Raw genomic sequence first — 23,038 nt, 5'->3', positions numbered from 1 at the left:
TAAACAACTGTAACCAGGGTTGCAGAAGAGGTTGTTGCAATTGTCCCTGAGCTGGGGAGGGGAAAGATCCAGTGGAAACCACCTAGGAAATGCATGTGTGTGGGCTTCAGGGAGTGGTTAGAATGTGGAACTTGACACCACGTGGAGTAATTGAGGCAATTGGCATAGATGCCTTTAAGGGGAAGCTCGATGAATAGATGAGGGAGAAAGGAATAGAAGGTTATGCTGATAAAGTTAGATGATGTAGGGTGGGAAGAGGCGTGTGTGGAGCATAAACACCGGCCTGGACCTCTTGGGCCGAATGACCTGTTTCTGTGCTGTAAATTCTATGTACTTCTGGTGTTGCATCCTCTGATCTTTCCCTCTTGCGGAATAGCCTGCAGCCATTGCAAGTCTAGACTTGCATATTAACGATGTCCATCTGGCCAAGATGCAGAAGAACAAGTAAGGAACATGGAACTGCATCCCAGCATGAATCGGTTCCTTTAGCGGAGCTGGGAGAAAATGGACATGGAAAAAGGAAGCATTATTGCTCCAAGAAGCTATTATAGGGAGTGTTGTTTGCACAAATATCATAGAATCGTATTGCAAAATACTCATGGGCTGTTATACTTGTATCTTAATATCTACATTCCAATCCATTTGAGTATTGATTTTTCAATTGACAATCAAAGGATCAGAAACCAAAAAGAGAACATGCTGTAAACAAGTCAGGCAGCATCTGTAAAGAAAGATAAATGCTGATGTTTCAGGCATACCCCTTCATCGGAGGATGGGATAGATTTTGGCTTTGTGCCTTAGTGTAAAATGGGTGATAGCGAATTGACTTCAATAGGTAAAGAATGGGGAGAGATGTAAAAGGGCCAACCAACTCGCTATCACCCGCTTTACACTGTCGCACAGAGTCAAGATCAACCCAGATCAATCTTATAGGGCACTGAAAGCGTTCTTACTCTCTCTGAGGTAGTGCAGGTGTGACAGGAGAATGTCGGCATTGTAGCTTGGGGTGAGACGCTGAAAATCCTCTTTGGTCATTTTGCATAGCTCCTTCCCATCAATATTCTGAAAGAGTGGCACGTCGACATCAATCAAGCCGTATTCTTTCACTGCCCACTCCAGCCACTGTCTCACGTGGTCTGTGGACCATAGTGTAGGATCTATACGTGAGGGGGAGAGGAGTGGAGAAAGGAAACACAGACGTTAATAATGTTACCTCAGAACAGTGAGCAACCTTTACTCTGTACCTAACCATGTTATATCTGAACTCAGTGCTTCATGCTGATACAGGGTACCTGACTGTTCCATTCCCAGCTCTAATATCTCTCACCTTAGCAAATGCAAACATTGCAAAGAAGTTAATAAAAAATTAAATGTCATGGGGAAATGGTGAATTATCTTGCCACTGAATGAGTTTGAGTCCCCTCAAAATAAAGGTTGGGAAACCCCAAACTTGGACAGAATACAGTGGAAGCGCGGAAGAAGGGTATCTCTCCTTGTCACTCCCCTTACCCTTCCTCCACAGATATCAGCCAGGGCTCAGTTAGTAGCACCCTCGCCTCTGAGTCAGAAGGTTGTGGGTTCAACCCCACTCCAGAGACTTGAGCAGAAAATTATCAGCTGACACTGCAATGCTGAGGGAGTGCTGCACTCTCGGAGGTGCTGTCTTTTGGATGAAACATTAAACCGAGGCCCCATTTGCTCAATCAGGTGGATGTGAAAGATCCCCATGGCACTATTTTGAAGAAGAGCAGGGGAGTTATTCAATGGACAGGTTGGGTTATCCGATTATCCCAACCTCATCGCCAATGTTATGTTTTCATTACGACCTCACAAACAAACAGCTTTAAGATGGCTGATAACTTCAGGAAGCCGTCAGGTGACCTAACCTGTTTATTCTTGTAAACAGCAATGGCTGCAATGCCACAGTAGTCCACTGGGTGGAGCTATATATATTACACTGGTAACAATACACAGCCCTCAATCAACATCACCAAAACAGATTAACTGGTCATTATCACGTTGCTGTTTATGAGAGCTGGCTGTGCACAAATTGGCTGCCGTGATTCCAACAATGACTGACCTTCAAAAAGTATTGTAAAGCGCTTTGGGACATCTGAGGTTATGAAAGGCGCTATATACGTACATGCCTTTTTTTCTTTTTACCAACAAGATTTACAGGAAAGCCTAGAAAAGCTGTCTCCTTCCTGCCCCTCTCCTCTCCACCCTCTTTCCCAGCTAATCCAAGTATAAATATCAGTAGAGACAGAGATTAGAACATGTGGCCCCTAATTGAGAGTCAGCGTTATAGGAACTATGGCGCCCATGTGTTAGCCAGGGAGAGAATGTGAAGAGGCATTGATACCTCTGATACAATTCAGGTCCCAACACCCTTTTATCATGCTGACCGCAAAAAGGCAGCTTCCGTAGGGAGGCCGGCAACGCCTCAGAATTGAAGCATAACCTTACGCGACCATACTAACAAAACATTTTCGGATTCTTATAGGCCTCTCCCAGAATCCTTTACATAATATTTGTACATAAATGCACACCCTGGTCCTCATTGAGTTCTCTCTCGCTGCAGTGACTTGGAAATGTGGGTGAAATACAGATAAGCAACTATTTAAGGTTTCCCTGTGCCAAAAAGAAGCCATTCACGGCACAGATGCTAACTTTGAGACAAAGGGGGTTGTGCATCGGTCACTTGTTATACACACCGCATGAAAATAAAGTCGGGCGGGGCATATAACAAGTGGCTGATCCATTACCACCAGATCTTTGCTCCCACCTCAGCCTCTTCTTCTCCAACTGCAGATATTTTTTGAGGAACTAATAAAATAATATTTGTTCTCATTTGGCATCCCTCTGGAGGTGAGCCACTCTTTGAAACTAGCACTTACACTCCAGATAGGGCCTGTGTATTTGCTTTTCCAGATACACACACACACAGACTACAGGAATCCTTTGCAGAAAGCAGTTAACAGAAAGCTGTCTTTTATCCTTACCATGTAATGCCACTATAAAGGCAAAAGGGACAGAAGAAAGTTTGACCACAACACAGAATGGCTGTGTTCTTAAAACTCCCAGAGGCCCGGCCTTGCTACAATTTAAGTGCAAAGACATAACATAATGTGAAACGGGGAAAAACCCTTGTTTCCGTACAGCCTCACACTTTCATACTGCAATGGGAGAAGGACAGTACGCTCATCGTCCCATGTAGTCCTGTGGGTCCTTTTCCGATCATTGTCCCTCTCCTGCCTTGGCATCAAAGCCCACACCCTTTTCCATCTCACTGAACCAAGGGGGTGAATTCGAACACCGGAGGGGATGCAAAGCAGCTGGAATTGCATCAGTCGCCCGTTACACGCCCCGCCCAATACTCAGTTCCACTAACTTCAATAGCACCGAATATGAATAACAACAACTTGTATTTATATGGTGCCTTTAACATAGCACAATGTCCCAAGGTGCTTCACAGGAGCAGTAACAATATTAGACACTGAGCCAAATAAGGAGATATTAGGGCAGATGACCATAAGCTTGATCAAAGAGGTAGGCTTTAAGGAGCGTCTTAAGGTACGAGGGCTAATATCGGGCGTGTCGTATGAGGGATAATGCGATTCCATCTGTTTTGCATTCCTGCCCGTGTCCCATTTCACCCCCATCCCTCCCCGAGAATCTGACTTTTCTGATTTCGGATGCTATGACCCAGCCTGTGTATTTTTGGGGCCGTCTGTCCTGCAAGTTAACAGCCGCACGCTTAGGGAGTACCCTAGAAAACAATTACCTGCCGGCACAATCACTCTCCGCTCATTAGTCGTCATGTTGGGAGGCGGCACATGCTTCTCCTCCATGTAGCTGCTGTAGCTCATTGGAACGCTGTCCGAGCCACTGACCATCTTCCCCGCTTTCGCTATGCTGCAGTGTTCTGGTGAATTTCTGTGCAAATAAAAAGGTTACGTGAAAATCAATGGAATATTTACGAGCCAAATGCAGGTGTTATGTGTGTGGGGCACCTGGGGGTGGCTTGGAGAGAGATGGAGCTTGGCAGTGCACGAGAACTTACAGCCCTTCATAAGCTTGCACACACTTAGTATTAAACAGAATGAATGCTTTATTACGTGGTGTGCATTTCACATCCCTCTAAAACACAGATGCATTGCATAAAATTCTGTGTAGGGGGTTCTTTTGACGGAACAAAATGTTAGTGATTTGGGGTCTCCAAGGAGCACTAAACAATTTAATGAGACTACTTTTAGCAAAGGCAACATGAGAGGGTGAGATCAAGTTTTGGTCAGTGAAACAGGTCTTCATTGGCTGGAATGAAATGGCTCGCTGCGCGAGTGTCAATACAGAAACACATTTCAAAGCATGGCACTTATCAGTAACTGTATCATCTTTTTATCCTTTTCACCAAATTTGATGAGACAGAGGCGTGTGGTCTGTTAAAATAGCGGAAGCGTGGTACTCACCTTGCCCACACAACACTCATACGCCACGCCATTTTAACAGACATATTTTGGGCAGAACACAAGGCCCAAACCCAGGCACAGTGAGAACCTCATTAAAGTGTAAAAGTCAGGTCTGGTGATGGCATTCAGCTCCCGCCATAATTTTTAGGTCACGTTGGGTGTTCAGTGTTCGCTACCAGCTCCGCCAAAGAGCAGCAGGCCCACAATGGGGCCAGGAGGGTAAATTAATTTTGTTTTTTTAAGGTTTCCCTGTGGGCCAGGAGGAGCAGGAGTGCTCCTGAAGGCACCACAAGGAAACTGTGAGCTTCTCCTGCCCCAGGATTCCCCTCGACCACAATTATGTCAAGAGCTGCCCCCCATCCCCTGCCCACAAGCCACTCACCTGTTTGCCAGGGGCTGTTACCATGGGTACCCAGCAGGGCCCTCCTACTGTGCTTGCCCTGATCCTGTGTGCCAGCCTCACGTTATTGCCACCGTGTTCAGGCGGGAGTTGGGTCTGCACTATGATGATGAGGCCCGGGAGTTACAGTGGCCCGGGCATGACATGCCACTTGCCCTGCCGACCTCTCACCCCGACGTAAAATCGGAGATCAACACTTTGAGACTTACCACTGTGGTGTCCTTACACCTTGCTATAGAATCACACGAGGCATGTACTGCAGACAAGGTCACTACGTGACCTGAACCTTTATTCCCAGGACCAAGAAGTGATGACCCTCTGTGGGACCTCCCTTTATATACCTGGATGACCAGGTGAGGAGTGTCTCCAACAAGTTCACCCCCTGTGGTCAAGGTGTGCATTACTCAGGTGTGTACAGTGTATAGTGTTGTTACATAAAGGTTACAGTTGTGTGAAGGTTACAAACATGACATCACCTCCCCCCAACGTCTTTGGGTCAAAGATTGAGTCTTTCAGGCGGTCGACGCTCTCTCGTGGAGCGCCGCAGTTGGGGCTCTGGTGGTTGGGCCTTGGCATGCATCTCTGTCGCCTGACGTGATTCCGGCCTGTCCAGGCTGGCCGCAGGGACTGTGCATGATGGTTAATGTCCTTGTTGCTCGTTCTCTGGCAGTTGTGTGGGTAGCATCTCATGATTTTCCTCAGGTTCCTCAGTGTCCATGCTGAACTTTTTCTTTACTTGGTCCAGATGTTTGCGGCATATCTGCCCATTGTTACGTCTGACCACTATGACCCTATTCCCCTCTTTGCCAATTACAGTACCCTCAAGCCACTTGGGTCCCAAAGCATGATTGAGAACGAATACAGGGTCATTGATTTCTATGCATCTCCCCACTGAGTTGCGATCATGGCACTCGATTTGGGACTGGCGCTTGCCCTCAACAATGTCTGACAGGGCTGGATGAATGAGGGACAGCCGCGTTTTAAGCATGCATTTCATGAGTAGTTCCGCTGGCGGGAGTCCCGTGAGTGAATGCAAGCGGGACCTATAGGCCAGCAGGAGGCGCGATAGGCGGTACTGAAGGGAGGGTCCTTGAATCCGGAGCATGCCCTGTTTTATGATTTGGACTGCATGTTTCGTCTGACCATTGGAAGCCGGCTTGAACGGTGCCGTCCTGACATGTTTGATACCATTACCCGACATAAACTCCTGGAATTCGTAGCTAGTGAAACACGGACCATTATCGCTAACCAGGATGTCCGGCAAGCCGTGGGTTGCAAAGACCGTACGCAAACTCTCCACGGTGGTGGATGTCGTGCATGAATTCAATATGATGCACTCGATCCATTTCGAGTATGCATCGACAACAATCAGGAACATTTTTCCTTTGAACAGGCCCGCGTAGTCTACGTGAATACGTGACCATGGCCTGGTGGGCCAAGGCCACGGACTGAGTGGGGCCTCCCCAGGGGGCATTACCCTGCTGAGCACATGTCGTGCACCTGCGAACCCAGTGTTCCAGGTCTGAGTCAATTCCTGGCCACCATACATGTGACCGGGCAATGGCCTTCATTAGCACGATGCCTGGATGCTCGCTGTGGAGTTCCCTGATGAATGCCTCCCTGCCTTTCTGGGGCATGACTTTCCGGCTACCCATAGCAGGCAGTCGGCTTGGATGGAGAGCTCATCCATCCGTCTGTGGAATGGCCTGACCTCCTCGGGGCACGCTCCGTGTGCGGGCGCCCAATCCCCAGTAAGGACACATTTCTTTATCAGGGATAGGAGAGGGTCTCTGTTGGTCCAGATTTTGATCTGGCGGGCTGTGATGGGGGAGCCTGCAGTGTCGAAAGCCTCAACGGCCATGACCATCTCCGCGCTTTGCTCTGACGCCCCCTCGGTGGTCGCCAGTGGGAGCCTGCTGAACGCGTTAGAGCAATTTTCGGTGCCTGGCCGGTGCCGTATTGTGTAGTCATACGCAGCCAACGTGAGAGCCCATCGCTGTATGCGAGCTGACGCATTGGCATTGACCCTTTCAGCTTGGGAGTGCGACCTGGAAGCATAACAGGTTGGAGTTGGCCCTCACCATTGCTCTGCTGCAAACGCACCCAACCCCATAGGATGATGCATCACATGTCAAAACCAATTTCTTACAGGGGTCATACAAGGTCAATAACTTATTAGAACAAAGCAGGTTCTGCGCCCGATTGAAAGCCCGTTCCTGACAGTCCCCCTAAAACTATTCACAACCCTTACACAGGAGCACGTGTAGCAGCTCCAGCAATGTACTTAAGTTCGGCAGAAAGTTCCTGAAATAGTTCAATAGTCCCAGGAATGAACGCAACTCTGATGTGTTGCCGGGCCTGGGCGCACGACGGATCACCTCCGTTTTGGATTCGGTAGGATCCCGTCTGCAGCAACCCTCCTGCCCAAAAACTCGACCTCTGGGGCCAAAAACACACACTTGGACTTCTTTAGTCGCAAGCCTACCCGGTCCAGTCGGCGTAGCACCTCCTCCAAGTTGTGGAGGTGTTCCTCGGTGCCTCGACCCGTGATTAGGATGTCATCTTGGAATACGATTGTTCCAGTGATGGATTTAAGCAAGCTTTCCATGTTCCTCTGGAAGATAGCGGCCGCTGGACGAATGCCAAACAGACATCTGTTGTAAACAAACAGCCCCTTGTGCGTAGTGATGGTGGTCAGTAGCTTGGATTCTTCAGCCAGTTCCTGAGTCATGTAGGCTGAAGTGAGGTCCAACTTGGTGAACAGCTTGCCACCTGCCAGCGTGGCAAAAAGATCCTCCGCTCTCGGAAGCGGGTATTGGTCCTGTAGTGACACTCGGTTGATGGTGGCCTTGTAGTCGCCACAAATCCTGACCGAGCCTTCCGCTTTAAGGACAGGAACGATGGGGCTTGCCCAGTCATTGAATTCAACAGGCGAAATTATGACCTCTCTTAGCAGCCTGTCCAACTCACTCTCAATTCTCTCACTCATCACATACGGCACAGTTCTGGCTTTGTGGTGCACTGGTCTGGCGTCTGGGGTGATGCGTATTACTACTTTGGTGCCCTTAAAAGTCCCGACACCTGGTTGAAAAAGTGGCTCGAATTTCTGTAGGACCTGTGAGCATGAACTTCGCTCCACAGATGAAATGGCATGCACATCCCCCCATTTCCAGTTCATCTCGGCTAGCCAGCTCCTCCCCAAGAGCGCGGGACCATTCCCCGGGACAATCCAGAGTGGCAGCCGGTTCTCTGATCCATTGTGTGTGACCACCAAGTTTGCACTGCCTAGTACTGGGATGATCTCTCTGGTGTATGTCCGTAACTGCGTGTCAATGCGTTCCAATTTGGGCCTGTTAGCTTTGTGTGGCCATCGTTTTTCAAATTGTTGGGCACTCATAAGTGACTGGCTGGCTCCTGTGTCCAGCTCCATGCGTACCGGGATGCCATTTAATAGAACTTTTATCATCATAGATGGCGTTTTTGTATACGAGCTGTGGACATCTGCCACATGAACCCGCTGGACTTCAGCGTCCATAGCTTGGCCCCAAGCATCACCCTGCCTTGCAGACTCCTCGTCTGGTTCCTCTGCGTCGTAAACTAGCCTCGCTGTGGGCTTTCTGCACATTCTGGCCAGATGTCTCTTGAAGTTACAGTTTCTACAGATAAATTGTTGAAACTTACAGGTTTTCGCAGTATGTCTGCCACCGCACCTCCAGCATGAGCTGAGATTGTTGTGAATAAAGGAACTGTTAACAGGCATTCCTCTCTGATTGTCTCTTTGATTACTCCTGATCACTCTGTTGCTGAGTGTCAATGGTCCCATCCCGGGACGCATTGTCCCTTGTAATGGCGTGAATTGTCGATCCCCCTGCCATTGTCTCTGTTGCTGGCCCACCCTAGAGTCTGTTGCTACCTGGGCGGTGTTGAATTGCCCTTGCCTGCCTGCGGGGTTCTGAGTCTTGTTAACAATGTTAACTCCCTGGTCCATCGCCACGTTGGAACCAGGGCTGCGCGTGTAAATTATCTTGGTCTCCTCTTCAACTGCCATGAAGGTCTGAGCTATCAACATTGCCCTTTTCAAAGTCAAGTCCTTGGTCTCAATAAGCTTCCTGAAAATCCCTGCATGACCAATGCCTTCAATGAAGAAATCCCTTAACATCTCCCCCCTGCAGGCGTCTGTGAACTTACAAAGGCTGGCCAAGCGCCGAAGGTCCGCAACGAAGTCCGATATGCTTTGTCCCTCCCGACGCCGGTGTGCATTGAACCGGTACCGGACCCTGTGTATACCGCTCGCAGGTTTGAGGTGCTCACTGATCAGAGTGCTGAGCTCTTCAAAGGACTTGTCCGCCAGCTTCTCGGGTGCGAGCAGGTCTTTCATCAGCGCATACATCTTGGATCCACAACTGGTCAGTAGATGCGCCCTCCGCTTGCCAGCCACTTCCTCTCCCAGCCTGTCCTTCGTGACAAAGTTCTGCTGGAGCCTCTCAACGAAGTCGTCCCAGTCCTCACCGACACAGTACCGCTCCTCTGTGCTACCGGTGGCCATCCTCGTGGGTCGTTGATTCCCGTTTCTTGTCGCCAAATGTGGTGTCCTTATACCTTGCTATAGAATCACACGAGGCATGTACTGCAGACAAGGTCACTATGTGACCTGAACCTTTATTCACAGGACCAAGAAGTGATGACCCTCCGTGGGACCTCCCTTTATATACCTGGAGGACCAGGTGAGGAGTGTCTCCCACAAGTTCACCCCCTGTGGTCAAGGTGTGCATTACTCAGGTGTGTACAATATATAGTGTTGTTACATAAAGATTACAGTTGTGTGAAGGTTATAAACATGACAACCACTTCTCCTTCCCACTTCTCCTCAACATGTCAATTCTTGCTGAGGTAAAGTTCTCTGGGTGCTGCTCATTCTTCTCCCCTCCCCCCACACTGATGTGGCCATTATTCATGAGTGTGCCTCACAAATTATGCCTGAGGAACAAATTTCCCTTTACCTGCTCCTTTCAGAAGGCCAAGAGCAGCAATATCATGAAATACCATCACCTGCAAGTTCCCCTGCAAGTCACACATTATGATGACTAGGACGTCTTTTGCTGTTTTTTCATCATCGCTAGGCAAAAATCTTGGAATTCACCATCTAACACCATTATGGTAGCATCATCACCACAATGAATAAGGCTATTCACTTTCTGAGAATGGGCAATAAATGTGGCCTTGCTGCCAGCAAATTTTAATAATGTTTATAAGCCGATAATGTTTGGCTGTGCAGTGCACAGCTTGGGAAGTGGAATACAGCGGCAGAAATCCATGGCTACAGTCTGACCAGCAAAACGGGAGCCCTGAAATGGTGTCGGGTGAAGTGAAACATGGCCAGAGCTTTTAACATCAGGCAAATCCGAGATGGGCGATTTTCAGTCATGATCCATGGATCGGGCAGATTGCCTCACACCACAACATATGGAAATTTGGCTAAAATGCATCTGTTACGTGGGCCGCCATTGGGGAATGGTGGGGGTGATTTTCACTTTTGACGATAGTGTAAAACGGGCGATATTGGATCAGCCGCCATTTATATACCTCTCCTGATTTTAATTTCCATTGAAGTCACTGGCAATGAAAGTCGGGAGAGATATGAAATGGGCAGCTGGTCTGATATCGGCCATTTTAAGCTCTCGCCCAAAGTTAAAATTACCCCCAGCCGTGAACCATGTTCCCCCGAAGGTGCGCTTACAGCTGCGCAGAAATTTGCAAGGTCCCGCGCAGGCCGCTCACCAGCTTTTACATTGTACGTGCGCAGAAATTTAAAACGACCGCACATTAAAAGAAACAGGGCGCGCAGAACAAAGGGCAGCTTACAGGGAACATTGGCGTGAATATAATTTTAATAGAAGCCTGCGATTACCAGCAGGGAAAGCAAGCAAAGTTCTCGGAATGGCTGGTGTACCCACACATTCCTCAGCTTGGCAAGTGGGAATATCGATAACCCCCTGTGTGAGATTGGCGCTGAGGAGTGGAGACCAGGTAGGCCCGAGGCTTCTTTTCAAATCGAGTTCAACTAAAGTTTGTGCTCGCATACTTCTCATTAACCCTCACTGAAAATATGCAAGTAATGGTACATTTAACAGTAAACAGTGAAACAAGATGTTTTGGGTAAAAACAAAATGCTGTTTTATTTCAGTGAGTGGAATTGTTTGGTTGGTGTGATTAAAGTGGAGGTTGCCAAGGGCGACTGGGTTAAGTGGCCTCAATTGCCTAACATGGAGAGTTGGCCTGAAAGCCTAGCTAAGTGTGAGCACTGAGAAAATGTCTGTGGTTCATGCTGTCAGTCCCCAGTAGTTGCAAATGTATTCAATATAAAAAGAGTAATATTTTGATGTTTAAGTAAACCGTGTTCTCGAGCAGCAGCTGCTGAAATGATGTCATATTTGCAGAGGGTTGCCAACTCTCCAGGATTATCCTGGAGTCGCTGGGAATTAAATATTAATCTCCTGGACACTGCATGTGAGCAATCCCGGGAGGAAAACCATCAGGGCATGAACAAGATATACTTTATTTTCATTTTCTTCCACCACTTAAATTTATTAGTTGTAAAAATATTGGCGATGGGAATAAGAGGGCTGTTTGACTGGGTGGGGTGGTTGGAGGTGGGAGGTCATATAGTGAGATGGTCCAAGATTACGTCCAACCAGTCAGAGCTGGCAGCCCAGTGTTCACAGCTGTGATTGAGGTTAGGTAAACGCACTGGAGGGCAGGATCTAGCAAAAAGGAGGGAAGTTCTGTATTAAATCCAACACGACTTTAGATAGGCAGAGCAAAGGTGATTTGAAAATGAGCTCCAGCCACATGTCTCTCTCTGAAAAATGCACTGCTTCTGTGGCAAATAAACACAAATAAACACGACAAGCTATGGGCACCATGCAGCCAGAAATCAAGTCTAAATGTGTCCCTCCTCAGTCCAAGAAATGGGTGCCATTGGTCAGCGGCCTGAAGTGTTATAGTTGCTCTTCCAACCACGTCTGGCGGTGAGCTTTCCTATTCCGAAGATTGATTCGAATCTGTGATCAGCTTCCTATCCTTTTCAAACAGCGTCCAAAAACATCAGCTTGCATTGGCTGAGCACTGATTGGAATCAAGGCCCTCCTCACGTGCCTCAGACTTCAGTATGTACCCGATTCTTCTTTCATTTTATAACACGAAGTAGTGGAGAGTTGCCACCTTTTCCCAATTCCAGGATGAAAGAGCGAGGAGGATGGAGGAAGGGATTGGGATCATGGCTTCAGTCCTGATGTCTGCTTTGTTAACAGCTGAATTCGCACCAAAAATTCCACTTCAATATTTAATGCCCTCATCTCAGAAGTGGAAAGGGTTGTCTCCTATTTAAAATAAATGCAGGTTTTTGGTTCTTCAGTGTGCAGGTTAGACATTTCCCAACAGCCCACTTATAAACAAGGCTGTCTGGCTCTGAATTTGGACCAATGGCAGGCCTGCAGCACGATGGTGCTGCCGAATGCTCAGAGGAATGCGCAGTTAAAATGTGCTCGTTTCACGTTGTGTGCCAAGGGAGGGCTGTGCATGCAGAGAGCTGAGTAACAACTCGCCCAGAAGAATTTGATTTGTTTTCGTATGACCGCAGCCAGTTTCTGACCTGACTCACGACGGACCTGACATCACCATCCTAGGACGTGTAATAGCGCCCAGTTGAGATGGAGGGTAAGGCTGGTGTTGTGACATATGGTCTAATCCCCCTCCCCCCTCCCCGCCCCCCTGCATAAAAAAAAAAATTGTTCATTTATTTTTGCTACCGTTTCATATTCAACAAGTCAAAATTCAAAAACCTATTTGCATTTTTTTTCATAAAATTGCCTTTAGGGCTTGTTAAATCCAGACTAGGATAGATGTCAGGGCTTGGGATTCGGGCCATAGGTTATCAAAAACTTGTGCTGCAGCAAATTATTTCAACTATTATGTGGCCTTCAGCTGACTGCACTCCAGTCTCTCCCTCTCCATTGCAGGATTTCCTGACATCTGCCTGTTTACCAGCTCTGCACTTCAGTGCTGCGCGTTAACACAAAGTGTCGCTCACTCGTGGGAGCGACTGCCCCCTTTCCTTGTCGGAGGTGCCGAAAAATTTCATTTTGAGGCCCCGGCGGTTTCATAGCCACAGGAATGTTTCGAATCAGTCCTGCTTTGAAATGCTACCGTAAACCTCCCAATACCAGATGAAAACATCTGCTAAAAACCAGACATGAACCCAGGAAAGCCAGACTTTCACCTTCACCTCTGATTGCAAACCTGGTTTGTGTTTATGTTGCTAGCAGAGGCGATGGTGCCTCCAGAAATGCTCAGGAAAATTACCCTTTTTTGAGGGGGATGGCGGGGGGGGGGGGGGGGGCGGTGTGGGAGGAGTCTGGGGCTTTCTTGAGCAAGTCCACTGGAACTCTATCGAGACCGGGATACACTGGGTCCCAGCCTTTTGTTAAGGTTTTGAACAGGTGTGGGCAATTTGGCCCTCTGAGCCTGTTCCACCAATCAGTTCGCTCATGGCCAATGTTGCTTTAAGGCGACCACTCGGCTCTCCGGACCCCTCACACAGCCAGCTCACCGGCTTTTCCATGGGGAAAACTGTGCATGCGTGGTATTTCGAATGGGCCACACCGCCCCCACCCCCGCCAAAAAAAATGACCAGGAGCACTGCTCGTGACTGATCTGCATCGCAACTCCATTAACCACCTTTGCTGTATAACGCTTAATACCCTTACTTAACAAAACTCCACCGATCCACAGTCTTTTCTTGGTGGGGGGGTGTTAAGAAGGAGAGAATTCCAGAGTTCCACTACCCTTTGTTTGATAAAGTGTTTCCTGATTTCACTACTAAACAGCTAAGCTCTCATTTTAAGATTACGCCCCCTTACTGTGGCTTCCCCACCAGAGGAAAAATTCTCTGTATCTACCTATCAAATCCCTTTATCATAAGATCTCAATTAGCTCACTCCTCAACTTTCTATACTCAAGGGAATACAACCCAAGTTTATGCAACGTTTCCTCATTATTTAGCCGCTAAGTCCCCGTATCAATCAAGGCTGTACCAAGGCTCTGTAAAACTGAAGTATTAGTTCCTCATCTTTGTATTCCAGCCCCCTTGAGCTAAAGGCCAACATCCCATTAGCCTTTTTGATTACTTTTTGTACCTGTGCACTAGCTTTTCGTGATTTGTGTACATGGACATCCAAATCTCTTTCCTCCACAGCTCCCACTCTCTCACCATTAAGAACATATTTTGATTTAGGTTTCTGGGAGCCAAAGTGGATGACCCCATATTTCCTCACATTGACCTCCCTCTGTCATAGTTTTACCCACTCACTCAGTCGCTCTCTGTCCCTTTGTAACTTACTACTCCCACCTACACAACTTACTGCGCCTCCTAACAAGTGAATATTCCATCACGCTCCTCCCTTGGGTCTTTTACTGAGCGATCAGGAGCTGAGCCACTCATCAATCACAGTGCACTCAGCCTCTGCCCTGCTTTTGTAGCCCCAGTGTTGATATGGATGGTCCACATCAGTTTCTGGTCAATGGTGATCCCAAAGGATGTTGATGGTGGGGGACTCTACCATTGGTGATACCATGTTCTAGGGGAGATAGTTGAGCTTTCTCTTGTTTTAGATGGTCCTTGGCTGTCACTTGCCTATCACTCCAAGCCTTGATGTTATCCAGGTCCTCCTGAAGGCTGGCATGAGCTGGTTCATTATTGGATGAATTGCACATGGAGTTCAACATAGTGGAACCATCAGCAAGCAGCCCTACTCCTAAGCTTTTAGTGGAAAGAAGGTCATTGATGAAGCAGCTGAAGATGGCTGGGTTGAGAATGCTTCTCTCAGGAACTCTTGCAGTGATGTCCTGGGGCTGTGATAATTGATCTCCGGCAACCACCACCATCTTTCTTTGTGTCAGATGTGACTCCAACCACAGGAGAGTTTTCCTTTTAACCCTCAATGACCTCAGTTTTGCTGGAGCTCCTTGGTGTCGTACTCGGTCAAATGTTTTTTTTCGGCCTTGTCAGCTTGAGGTGCTGACTTTGGTGTCCTGTGGGCCTGTGTCCCCAGATCCCTCTGCACTTTCATGGCCCTGACCCTGGCTTCAGTCAGAGTAAAATCACTGCTGAATGAGAAGGTAGTGGGTTCAAGTCCCACTCCGGAGACTTTTCACAAAATCCAAGTTGATACTTCAGTGCAGTACTGAGGGAGTGCTGCACTGTCGGAGGTGCCATCTTTCGGATGAGACGTTAAACCATGGCCACCAGTGCCCTCTCAGGTGGTTTTAAAAGATCCCATGGCCCTATCTTGATGATGAACAGGAGAGTTTTCCCCTGACCAATAATGATCTCTCTACCAATATTACTAAAACAGATGATCTGGTCATTATCACATTGCTGTTTGTGGGATCTTGCTGAGTGAAAATTGGCTGTCACGTTTCCTACTTTACAACAGTGACTACACTTCCAAAGTAAGTAATTGGCTGTAAAACGCCTTGGAATGTCAGGAGGCCATGAAAGGCACTATATAAATGCAAATCCTTGCCTTTCCTTATGATATCATGGACAGTTACGTCATCTGAGGTATTAATGTAATTACTGCTACGATTGCTGCAATTGTTCAAATTCAAATTCAAATAAATGTGGAATCAAAAGCTAGCATCGGTATAGGTGACCATGAAACTACTGGATTGCCGTAAAAACCCATCTGGTTCACTAATGTCCTTCAGGGAAGGAAATCTGTCGTCCTTACCTGGTCTAGCCCATATGTAACTCCAGATCTACAGCAAAGTGGTTGACTCTTAACTGCCCTCTGAAATGGCCTAGCAAGCCACTCAGTTGTCAAGAATGTGGCTCACCACCACCTTCTTAAGGGCAACTAGGGATGGGCAATAAATGCTGGCCTTGCCAGCGACACCCACATCCTGCGAATGAATTAAAACAAAACAACTGAAATTTAAACGCATTGTAGGTTTAAATTCTTCCACTTTTAATGCATTTTTTAAAAGAGTTTTAGCTTTTTAAAAACTTGCTATGTTGTTAGTGCTAGCAGGTCGATGATGTGTTGTTTATAATGGCAGAGTGCTGCTTTGAACAGAGCTCAGAATGAGTCAAGTAGTTGACAGAAATCAGTATGGAAACTATGAGGCCTTCAGGAACACTGCACAGTTAACACAATACCAGAAAGCGCTTGCTTTAATTCCTGGCAAAAACATGTTTTATTATTATCCATTCATATTATAACTCAAAACAGAACAACCAGCCAACTAGGCAGCTCCATTCACAATCCTGATTCACCTGGGCAGGACGCACACTGCTCAGACCTGGAGCGCCCCCTGGAGATGTACATGGAACAGTTCAGTACATCGCCAACCCCAGACAGGGGAACTACATGCACAGCTTAAATCTCTTTTTTTTAAATATATATTTTTCAAAGCATTTATTAATAAGCGTGCTAACTCTGTCACTGCTTGCGTTATTGGAGATTCAGAGCAACAAGGGGGATAAAATAGAAAAAAAAAACAATTATCCTCAAATTAAACGCAAATCATGCTGGGCGACACCCCGTGATGTTGTTGAGGGTGATTTTTGGTCTGGAGGAATGGTTGTGGTGGTTAGCTCATACGATAGAGTTGTGTTTCAACATACTCCCTTTAAAGTCACAGGCCAAAGACTTTCTATGGAAAAGTGGACTGCAGAGGCACATCCTGAGGCCCATTAAACGATACCTGCTTATAAATTGCTGGCTCTTGAGTGGAGGCCAGGCGATCCTGATCCAAAAAAAACCAACAGGAAATGACTGACTTGCGTTGTCTTTTTGCAGTCCTTCTGGCGATTTGAAATGTGATGTCTGAGGTAAGTCGGACGCGCTCGAGACGCAAGACTTTAATACAGAGCGAGTTAATCCCAGCGTTGGCCTCGTGCCATGGGATAAGTTTTGTCCCCTGTTCCTTATCCCCAGTGGAATCCTGCATCCTGTTGGAGCCTTGCTCATATTGGAATGAAACCTTGTGACACTCACTTCCTTTGTATCTTTATTTAATGCTTTTGTTGACAAATTCACGGTGACAACCAAGGGCTCCTTTGCTTCTTTGTGTTACTGTAGTTGAGCAATTTGGGATAACCTTGGAAACCTGGCTTACCCCTTGGGCCTGACATCTACTCCCGCCCTCCAACAATTCATCCACTGCCATTTCTCGTTCAAAGGAGCTTCATCGTGTAAAAAGACCATTTTGTTTGCCCCATTTGTCTCGCCTCTTCTGAGAATGTGGACTTCTTTCTCAGGGGTACAGTTCCATGATCAGCAGCAGCCCTTCACTGTTAAGTGAAGCGAATCTAGAAAGTGACAGTTTCTAGACTATTCAACTGTGAAGGGCATCACAACCAACATTCCTGCGCGCGGCTGCGCAGTGGTCTGGAGGTGCCGCGCTGGCCACTCATCAACTTTTAAATGGGAGAAATCTCCCATGCGTAAAAATTTGAATGGGCCACGCAACCAATCATAGGGACCGTGCATACAAAAAGACCGAGAGGAAGCATCGATCACAACCCAGCCTAATCCTGTCCTCAGCTGAAGTCCACACACATCTTTCAAACAGTAGTCACTGTAATATAACAGACATGGGAACCCTAGCTGATGGAAAAACCCTAGCTGTGGCTCAGCTATAGCACTCTCACCTCTGAGTCAGAACGGTGTGGGTACTGAGGGAGTGCTACACTGTTGCAGGTGATGTCTTTTGGATGAGACTTTAAACCAAGGCCCCATCTGCCCTCTAAGGTGGACGTAAAAGATCCCATGGCACTATTTCGAAGAGCAGGGGAGTTAGTCCCAGTGCCCTGGCCAATATTTATCCCTCAGTCATCATCACTAAAACACAGATTATCACATTGCTGTTTGTGGGAGCTTGCTGTGCGTGAATTTGCTGTCACGTTTCCTGCTTCAGCAAGTACTTCATTGGCTGTAAAGCGCTTTGAGAGGTACTGAGGTTGTGAAAAATGCGACATAAATGCTAGCTCATTCAAGGTCACTGAGGATAACTGTGGTGGTGCCTTGGCTGAATCAGTAAACTCAGCACAAACCTGGGATTGAATTTGTGGCCTTCAACATGTCTCAATACCAGGCCACAACACTAAACTATGGGGGGAGGGGCGGGGACTGGTCTGGGGGCAATTTGAACAACATTTTAAATAAGATCCAGCGCTCAAAGGTGAACTTAGTGACGTATTCAATATCCTAAAGGGTCTGAACAATATTAAAGTCACGGGGATAGAATTTCTGCGGTGGTTCCATGATGCCGGTGGAAGCACGGCGGAACCCCAGAGAAATGGTGCAAATGGTGCACAGGCGAGTCCTCTGCAGAAATGACTGCCGCATACGTTTAACATGGTCACCGAGTCTACAAGTGGGACAGACAGCCTCACATTTTGAAGAGGGAACGTGAGAAGACAGTTTAGAATTAATAGAAGGTGGTGGGTGAATGGATGCAATGGTCTGCTGATAGAGGCAATGGGAGCTGGAGCAAAATTTGACAGAGAGGTTTTGTGGGAGATGATCATTCCGACACATTGGGACAGACCAAATGGATCGCAATCGTCTTTTCTGATCCTGTGCACCCCTGTTATCACTACTCCAAATCCATCTACTCACACATATCCCTGAGACCAACATAGTGAGCTTTCAGCTGAGTTTCCGTACTAAGATATTAATCTGTCCCAAAACTCATTGCATTGGTACCATTGATTTTAAATACAGGTGACTGATTCTGTCAACATTAAAGGCGCTATATGAATACAATTTGTTACAGCTGTATTGTTGTTGTTGCTGTTGACTGAACTGCCTCAGCCAACATCACTAAAACAGATTATCTGGTCGTTATCACATTGCTGTTTGTGGGAGCTTGCTGTGCACATATTGGCTTCCGTGTTTCCTACATTACAACAGTGACTACGCTCCAAAAGTACTTCATTGGCTGTAAAGTGCTGTGAGACATCCGGTGGTCGTAAAAGGCGCAAGTCTTTCCTTTTTCTTTTGTGGGGAAGGGAGCTTAAAATGGGCTCATTTGGTTAGGTCTTTCTCAGGCTTGTATCAAGGGAGAAATGTCCCTTTAAACCTCTGCCACCATGGTGGAAGATTTCCTTTGTGTGCCGTGCGTGATGAAATCATATAACCATTTATTATGAATGCATACATGATTTATAAAGAACACAATGCACAGGGCAATTGCTCCCTCCCCACGTGAGCACACTGCTAATGAATTAACTTTGTGTTGATGTGATCGCAGAGGCAATTACTGCAAACCAAGTTTAGCCCCGCAGCCAGCCCCTTGTAGTATTTTACAGTCCTCGGTGTCTGTTATAATGCCACAAGTTCTATAAAGTACTGTACTCAAGGGTTTAACAACACAATGCATCTAACACAAGAAGCTAAATTAAACGAGTTGTCATTTATAAGCTGAGGGTTAAAGCAGCGAAGTGAATGTGCTCTCTGGTAACTGTCAGTGAAATGTTACTGAAACGCCCATCATTGGCAGCTCTTGAAGTAAGCACAACAACCCAACAGTTGAAAGGGCCACATTTCGAGCAAAAACGGTTGAAGAGTTCTTCCAGCTGGCAGACTTATCACTCACCCCCAACTCCCCAAAACTTTATTTTTTTTCCTTTTAATGTCCCATCAACCTTTTATTTCATAAACAGCTTCTGAAATTTAGCGATTTTGGGTCGCAATTTCTCAATTTGTCTCAGACATGAGAGGATCAAGAACCTCCTGCTTACTAAAACTTATCCATTCCTCTCAGTCCAGCAAAGCTTACGGACCAAACTCCTGAGCTAGTATTTACTGAAGAAGGATTTTCATTTACATTTACAAAGACACATCACAAGATTTGAAGATATTTATGCTCCCCAGATCATCCCTGTAACAAGCCATTGGAGATCCTCATGATTTTAAATGAAAATCAACATCTCTGACAACTGCTTAAGCGGTTAACTCCATTTATGTGTTCATATAGAATCTTACAGCACAGAAGGAGGCCTTTCGGCCTATCATGCCTGTGCCGGCTCTTTGAAAGAGCTACCTAACTAGTCCCACTCCCCTGTTCTTTCCCCATAGCCTCCAATGAGTGTATTATACAACGGTGACAAATGTTATCTGATAACGCTCCTGGGGAGTGCCTTGGGGCAATTTTACTAAGTTAAAGGCACCTTATAAATGCAAGTTGTTGTTGTTGATTGCCATTTTATGGAAGAGCAAACATTTCATTATAAGTGGTTGAGGCAGCAAGTGCAAGTACATGAATGTTATTGATGGGGTGAGATAACATTGCAAGATAACAATGCATATCCTAAATTAAGATAAAATAACTCACCAGTCTCGACAGGGCCTATTTACTCTTCTGCAGGCGACAGTTCCTTATTTGGATGTGCTTTCGCATCAAAGATTGACAGAGCACACCTGACCCCTGAAATTGTTCTATGTAGCAGCAGTATTGGTTTGTCTGCAATATCTTCTGCTACTACTTAAGGGAAGTTTAACAAGTGTACAAAAATGTGCTAATGTCTCGTCTAAATTACTGGAGTAAGGAACATGTTAAAACTTCATATTCAAGTATCCCTTGACATAATTTTATGGGGCCTAGTTTTTTAATGAGAAAAATTACTGTAGCTAGAGGTACTTTACTTTTTGTTAAAATCTTTTTGATATCTAACAAGTCAATCTTTTAAGTTTAATCTTTTCATCGGTTGAAACCAGCCTTTAAAGCTGTTATTTGTCGACTGAAAACGCATTGCTTAAAAATAAATTTCTACCCATCTCCTGGTGGCAGAGGGAAACAGAAGGTTGTAACAGATTTAAGAGTAAGAGGTAGAAATGGTAGAAACATAGAAACATAGAAAATAGGTGCAGGAGTAGGCCATTTGGCCCTTTGAGCCTGCACCACCATTTAATAAGATCATGGCTGATCATTCACCTTAGTAACCCTTTCCTGCCTTCTCTCCAAACCCCTTGATCCCTTTAGCCGTAAGGGCCATATCTAACTCCCTCTTGAATATATGAATGAACTGGCATCAACAGCTCTCTGCGGTAGGGAATTCCACAGGTTAACAACTCTCTGAGTGACGAAGTTTCTCCTCATCTCAATCCTAAATTGCTTACCCCTTATCCTTAGACTGTGTCCCCTGGTTCTGGAACTCCCCAACCTCAGGAACATTCTTCCTGCATCTAACCTGTCCAGTCCCGTCAGAATTTTATATGTTTCTATGTGATCCCCTCTCATCCTTCTAAACTCCAGAGAGTACAGGCCTAGTCGATCCAGTCTCTCCTCATATGTCAGTCCTGCCATCCCGGTAATCAGTCTGGTGAACCTTCGCTGCACTCCCTCAATAGCAAGAACATCCTTCCCTCAGATTAGGAGACCAAAACTTAACACAATATTGCAGGTGAGGCCTCACCAAGGCCCTGAACAACTGCAGTAAGACCTCCCTGCTCCTATACTTAAATCCCCTAGCTATAAAGGTCAGCATACCATTTGCCTTCTTCATCGCCTGCTGTACCTGCATGCCAACTTTCAATAACTGATGTGCCATGACACCCAGGTCTCTTTGCACCTCCCCTTTTCCTAATCTGCCACAATTCAGATAATATTCTGCCTTCATGTTTTTGCCCCCAAAGTGGATAACCTCACATTTATCCACACTTAACCTGTCCAAGTCACCTGCAGTCTCTTAGCGTCCTCCTCACAGCTCACACCACCACCCAGCTTAGTGTCATCTGTGAACTTGGAGATATTAAATTCAATTCCTTCATCTAAATCATTAATGTATGTTGTAAATAGCTGGGGTCCCAGCACTGAGCCCTGCGGTACCCCATTAGTCACTGCCCGCCATTCTGAAAAGGACCTGTTTCTCTGCTTCCTGTCTGCCAATCAGCTCTCTATCCATGTCAGTACATAACCCCCAATACCCTTTGCTTTAATTTTGCACACCAATCTCTTGTGTGGGACCTTGTCAAAAGCCTTTTGAAAGTCCAAATACCACATCCACTGGTTCTCCCTTGTCCACTCTACTAGTTACATCCTCAAAAATTCCAGAAGACTTGTTAAGCAGGATTTCCCTTTCATAAATCCATGCTGACTTGGACAGATCCTGTCACTGCTTTCCAAATGCGCTGCTATTTCATCCTTAATTATTGATTCCAACATTTTCCCCACTACTGATGTCAGGCTAACCGGTCTATAATTACCCATTTTCTTTCTCTCTTCTTTTTTAAAAAGTGGTGTTACATTAGCTACCCTCCAGTCCATAAGAACTGATCCAGAGTCGATAGACTGTTGGAAAATGATCACCAATGCATCCACTATTTCTAGGGCCACTTCCTTAAGTACTCTGGGATGCAGACTATCAGGTCCCAGGGATTTATCGGCCTTCAACCTCATCAATTTCCCTAACACAATTTCCCACCTAATAAGGATTTCCTTCAGTTCCTCCTTCTCACTAGACCCTCGGTCCCCTAGTATTTCCGGAATGTTATTTGTGTCTTCCTTCGTGAAGACAGAACCAAAGTATTTGTTCAAGTGGTCGGCCATTTATTTGATCCCTATTATAAATTCACCTGATTCTGACTGCAAGGGACCTATGTTTGTCTTCACTAATCTTTTTCTCTTCACATATCTATAGAAGCTTTTGCAGTCCTGGCAAGCTTTCTCTCATACTCTATTTTCCCCCTCCTAATTAAACCATTTGTCCTCCTCTGCTGAATTCTAAATTTCTCCCAGTCCTCAGTTTGCTGCTTTTTCTGGCCAATTTATATGCCTCTTCCTTGGATTTAACACTATCCTTAATTTCCCTTGTTAGCCATAGCTATATCGTTACATTGAAATTAAGTTCTGATGAGAAAAGAAAAAGAAAGATTTGAATTTCTATAGCGCCTTTCATGACCACTGCACGTCTCAAAGCACTTTACAGCCAATGAAGTCATTTTTGAAGTGTCATCACTGTTGTAATGTGGGAAATGCGGCAGCCAATTTGTGCACAAGCAAGCTCCCACAAACAGCAGTGTGATTAGACCAGATATCGGGCCGTCCATTAAAAACAGAGAGGAGGAGAAATTTCTTCTCTCAGAGGATTGTAAATCTGTGA

General features: G+C 46.3%; 1 protein-coding gene across 6 annotated transcripts in view; it reads right to left on the bottom strand.

The window, feature by feature from the left end:
• Nucleotides 1–23,038, bottom strand: part of erg (ETS transcription factor ERG) — a 349,104-nt gene that overhangs the window by 16,934 nt on the left and 309,132 nt on the right. For all 6 annotated transcript variants that reach the window (XM_070893851.1, XM_070893852.1, XM_070893850.1 and 3 more), the window contains 2 exons: nucleotides 3,785–3,936; nucleotides 954–1,157 (listed from right to left, as the gene is read on the bottom strand). In XM_070893851.1, coding sequence (XP_070749952.1) covers nucleotides 954–1,157; nucleotides 3,785–3,936 — 356 coding nt within the window. The remainder of the gene's footprint in view (nucleotides 1–953; nucleotides 1,158–3,784; nucleotides 3,937–23,038) is intronic.

Source organism: Pristiophorus japonicus, chromosome 11, assembly GCF_044704955.1.
Source record: "Pristiophorus japonicus isolate sPriJap1 chromosome 11, sPriJap1.hap1, whole genome shotgun sequence".
NCBI lineage: Eukaryota > Metazoa > Chordata > Chondrichthyes > Pristiophoridae > Pristiophorus > Pristiophorus japonicus.
Note: the sequence above shows the minus strand (reverse complement) of the source record. Positions and strands in the feature narration are given on the sequence as shown.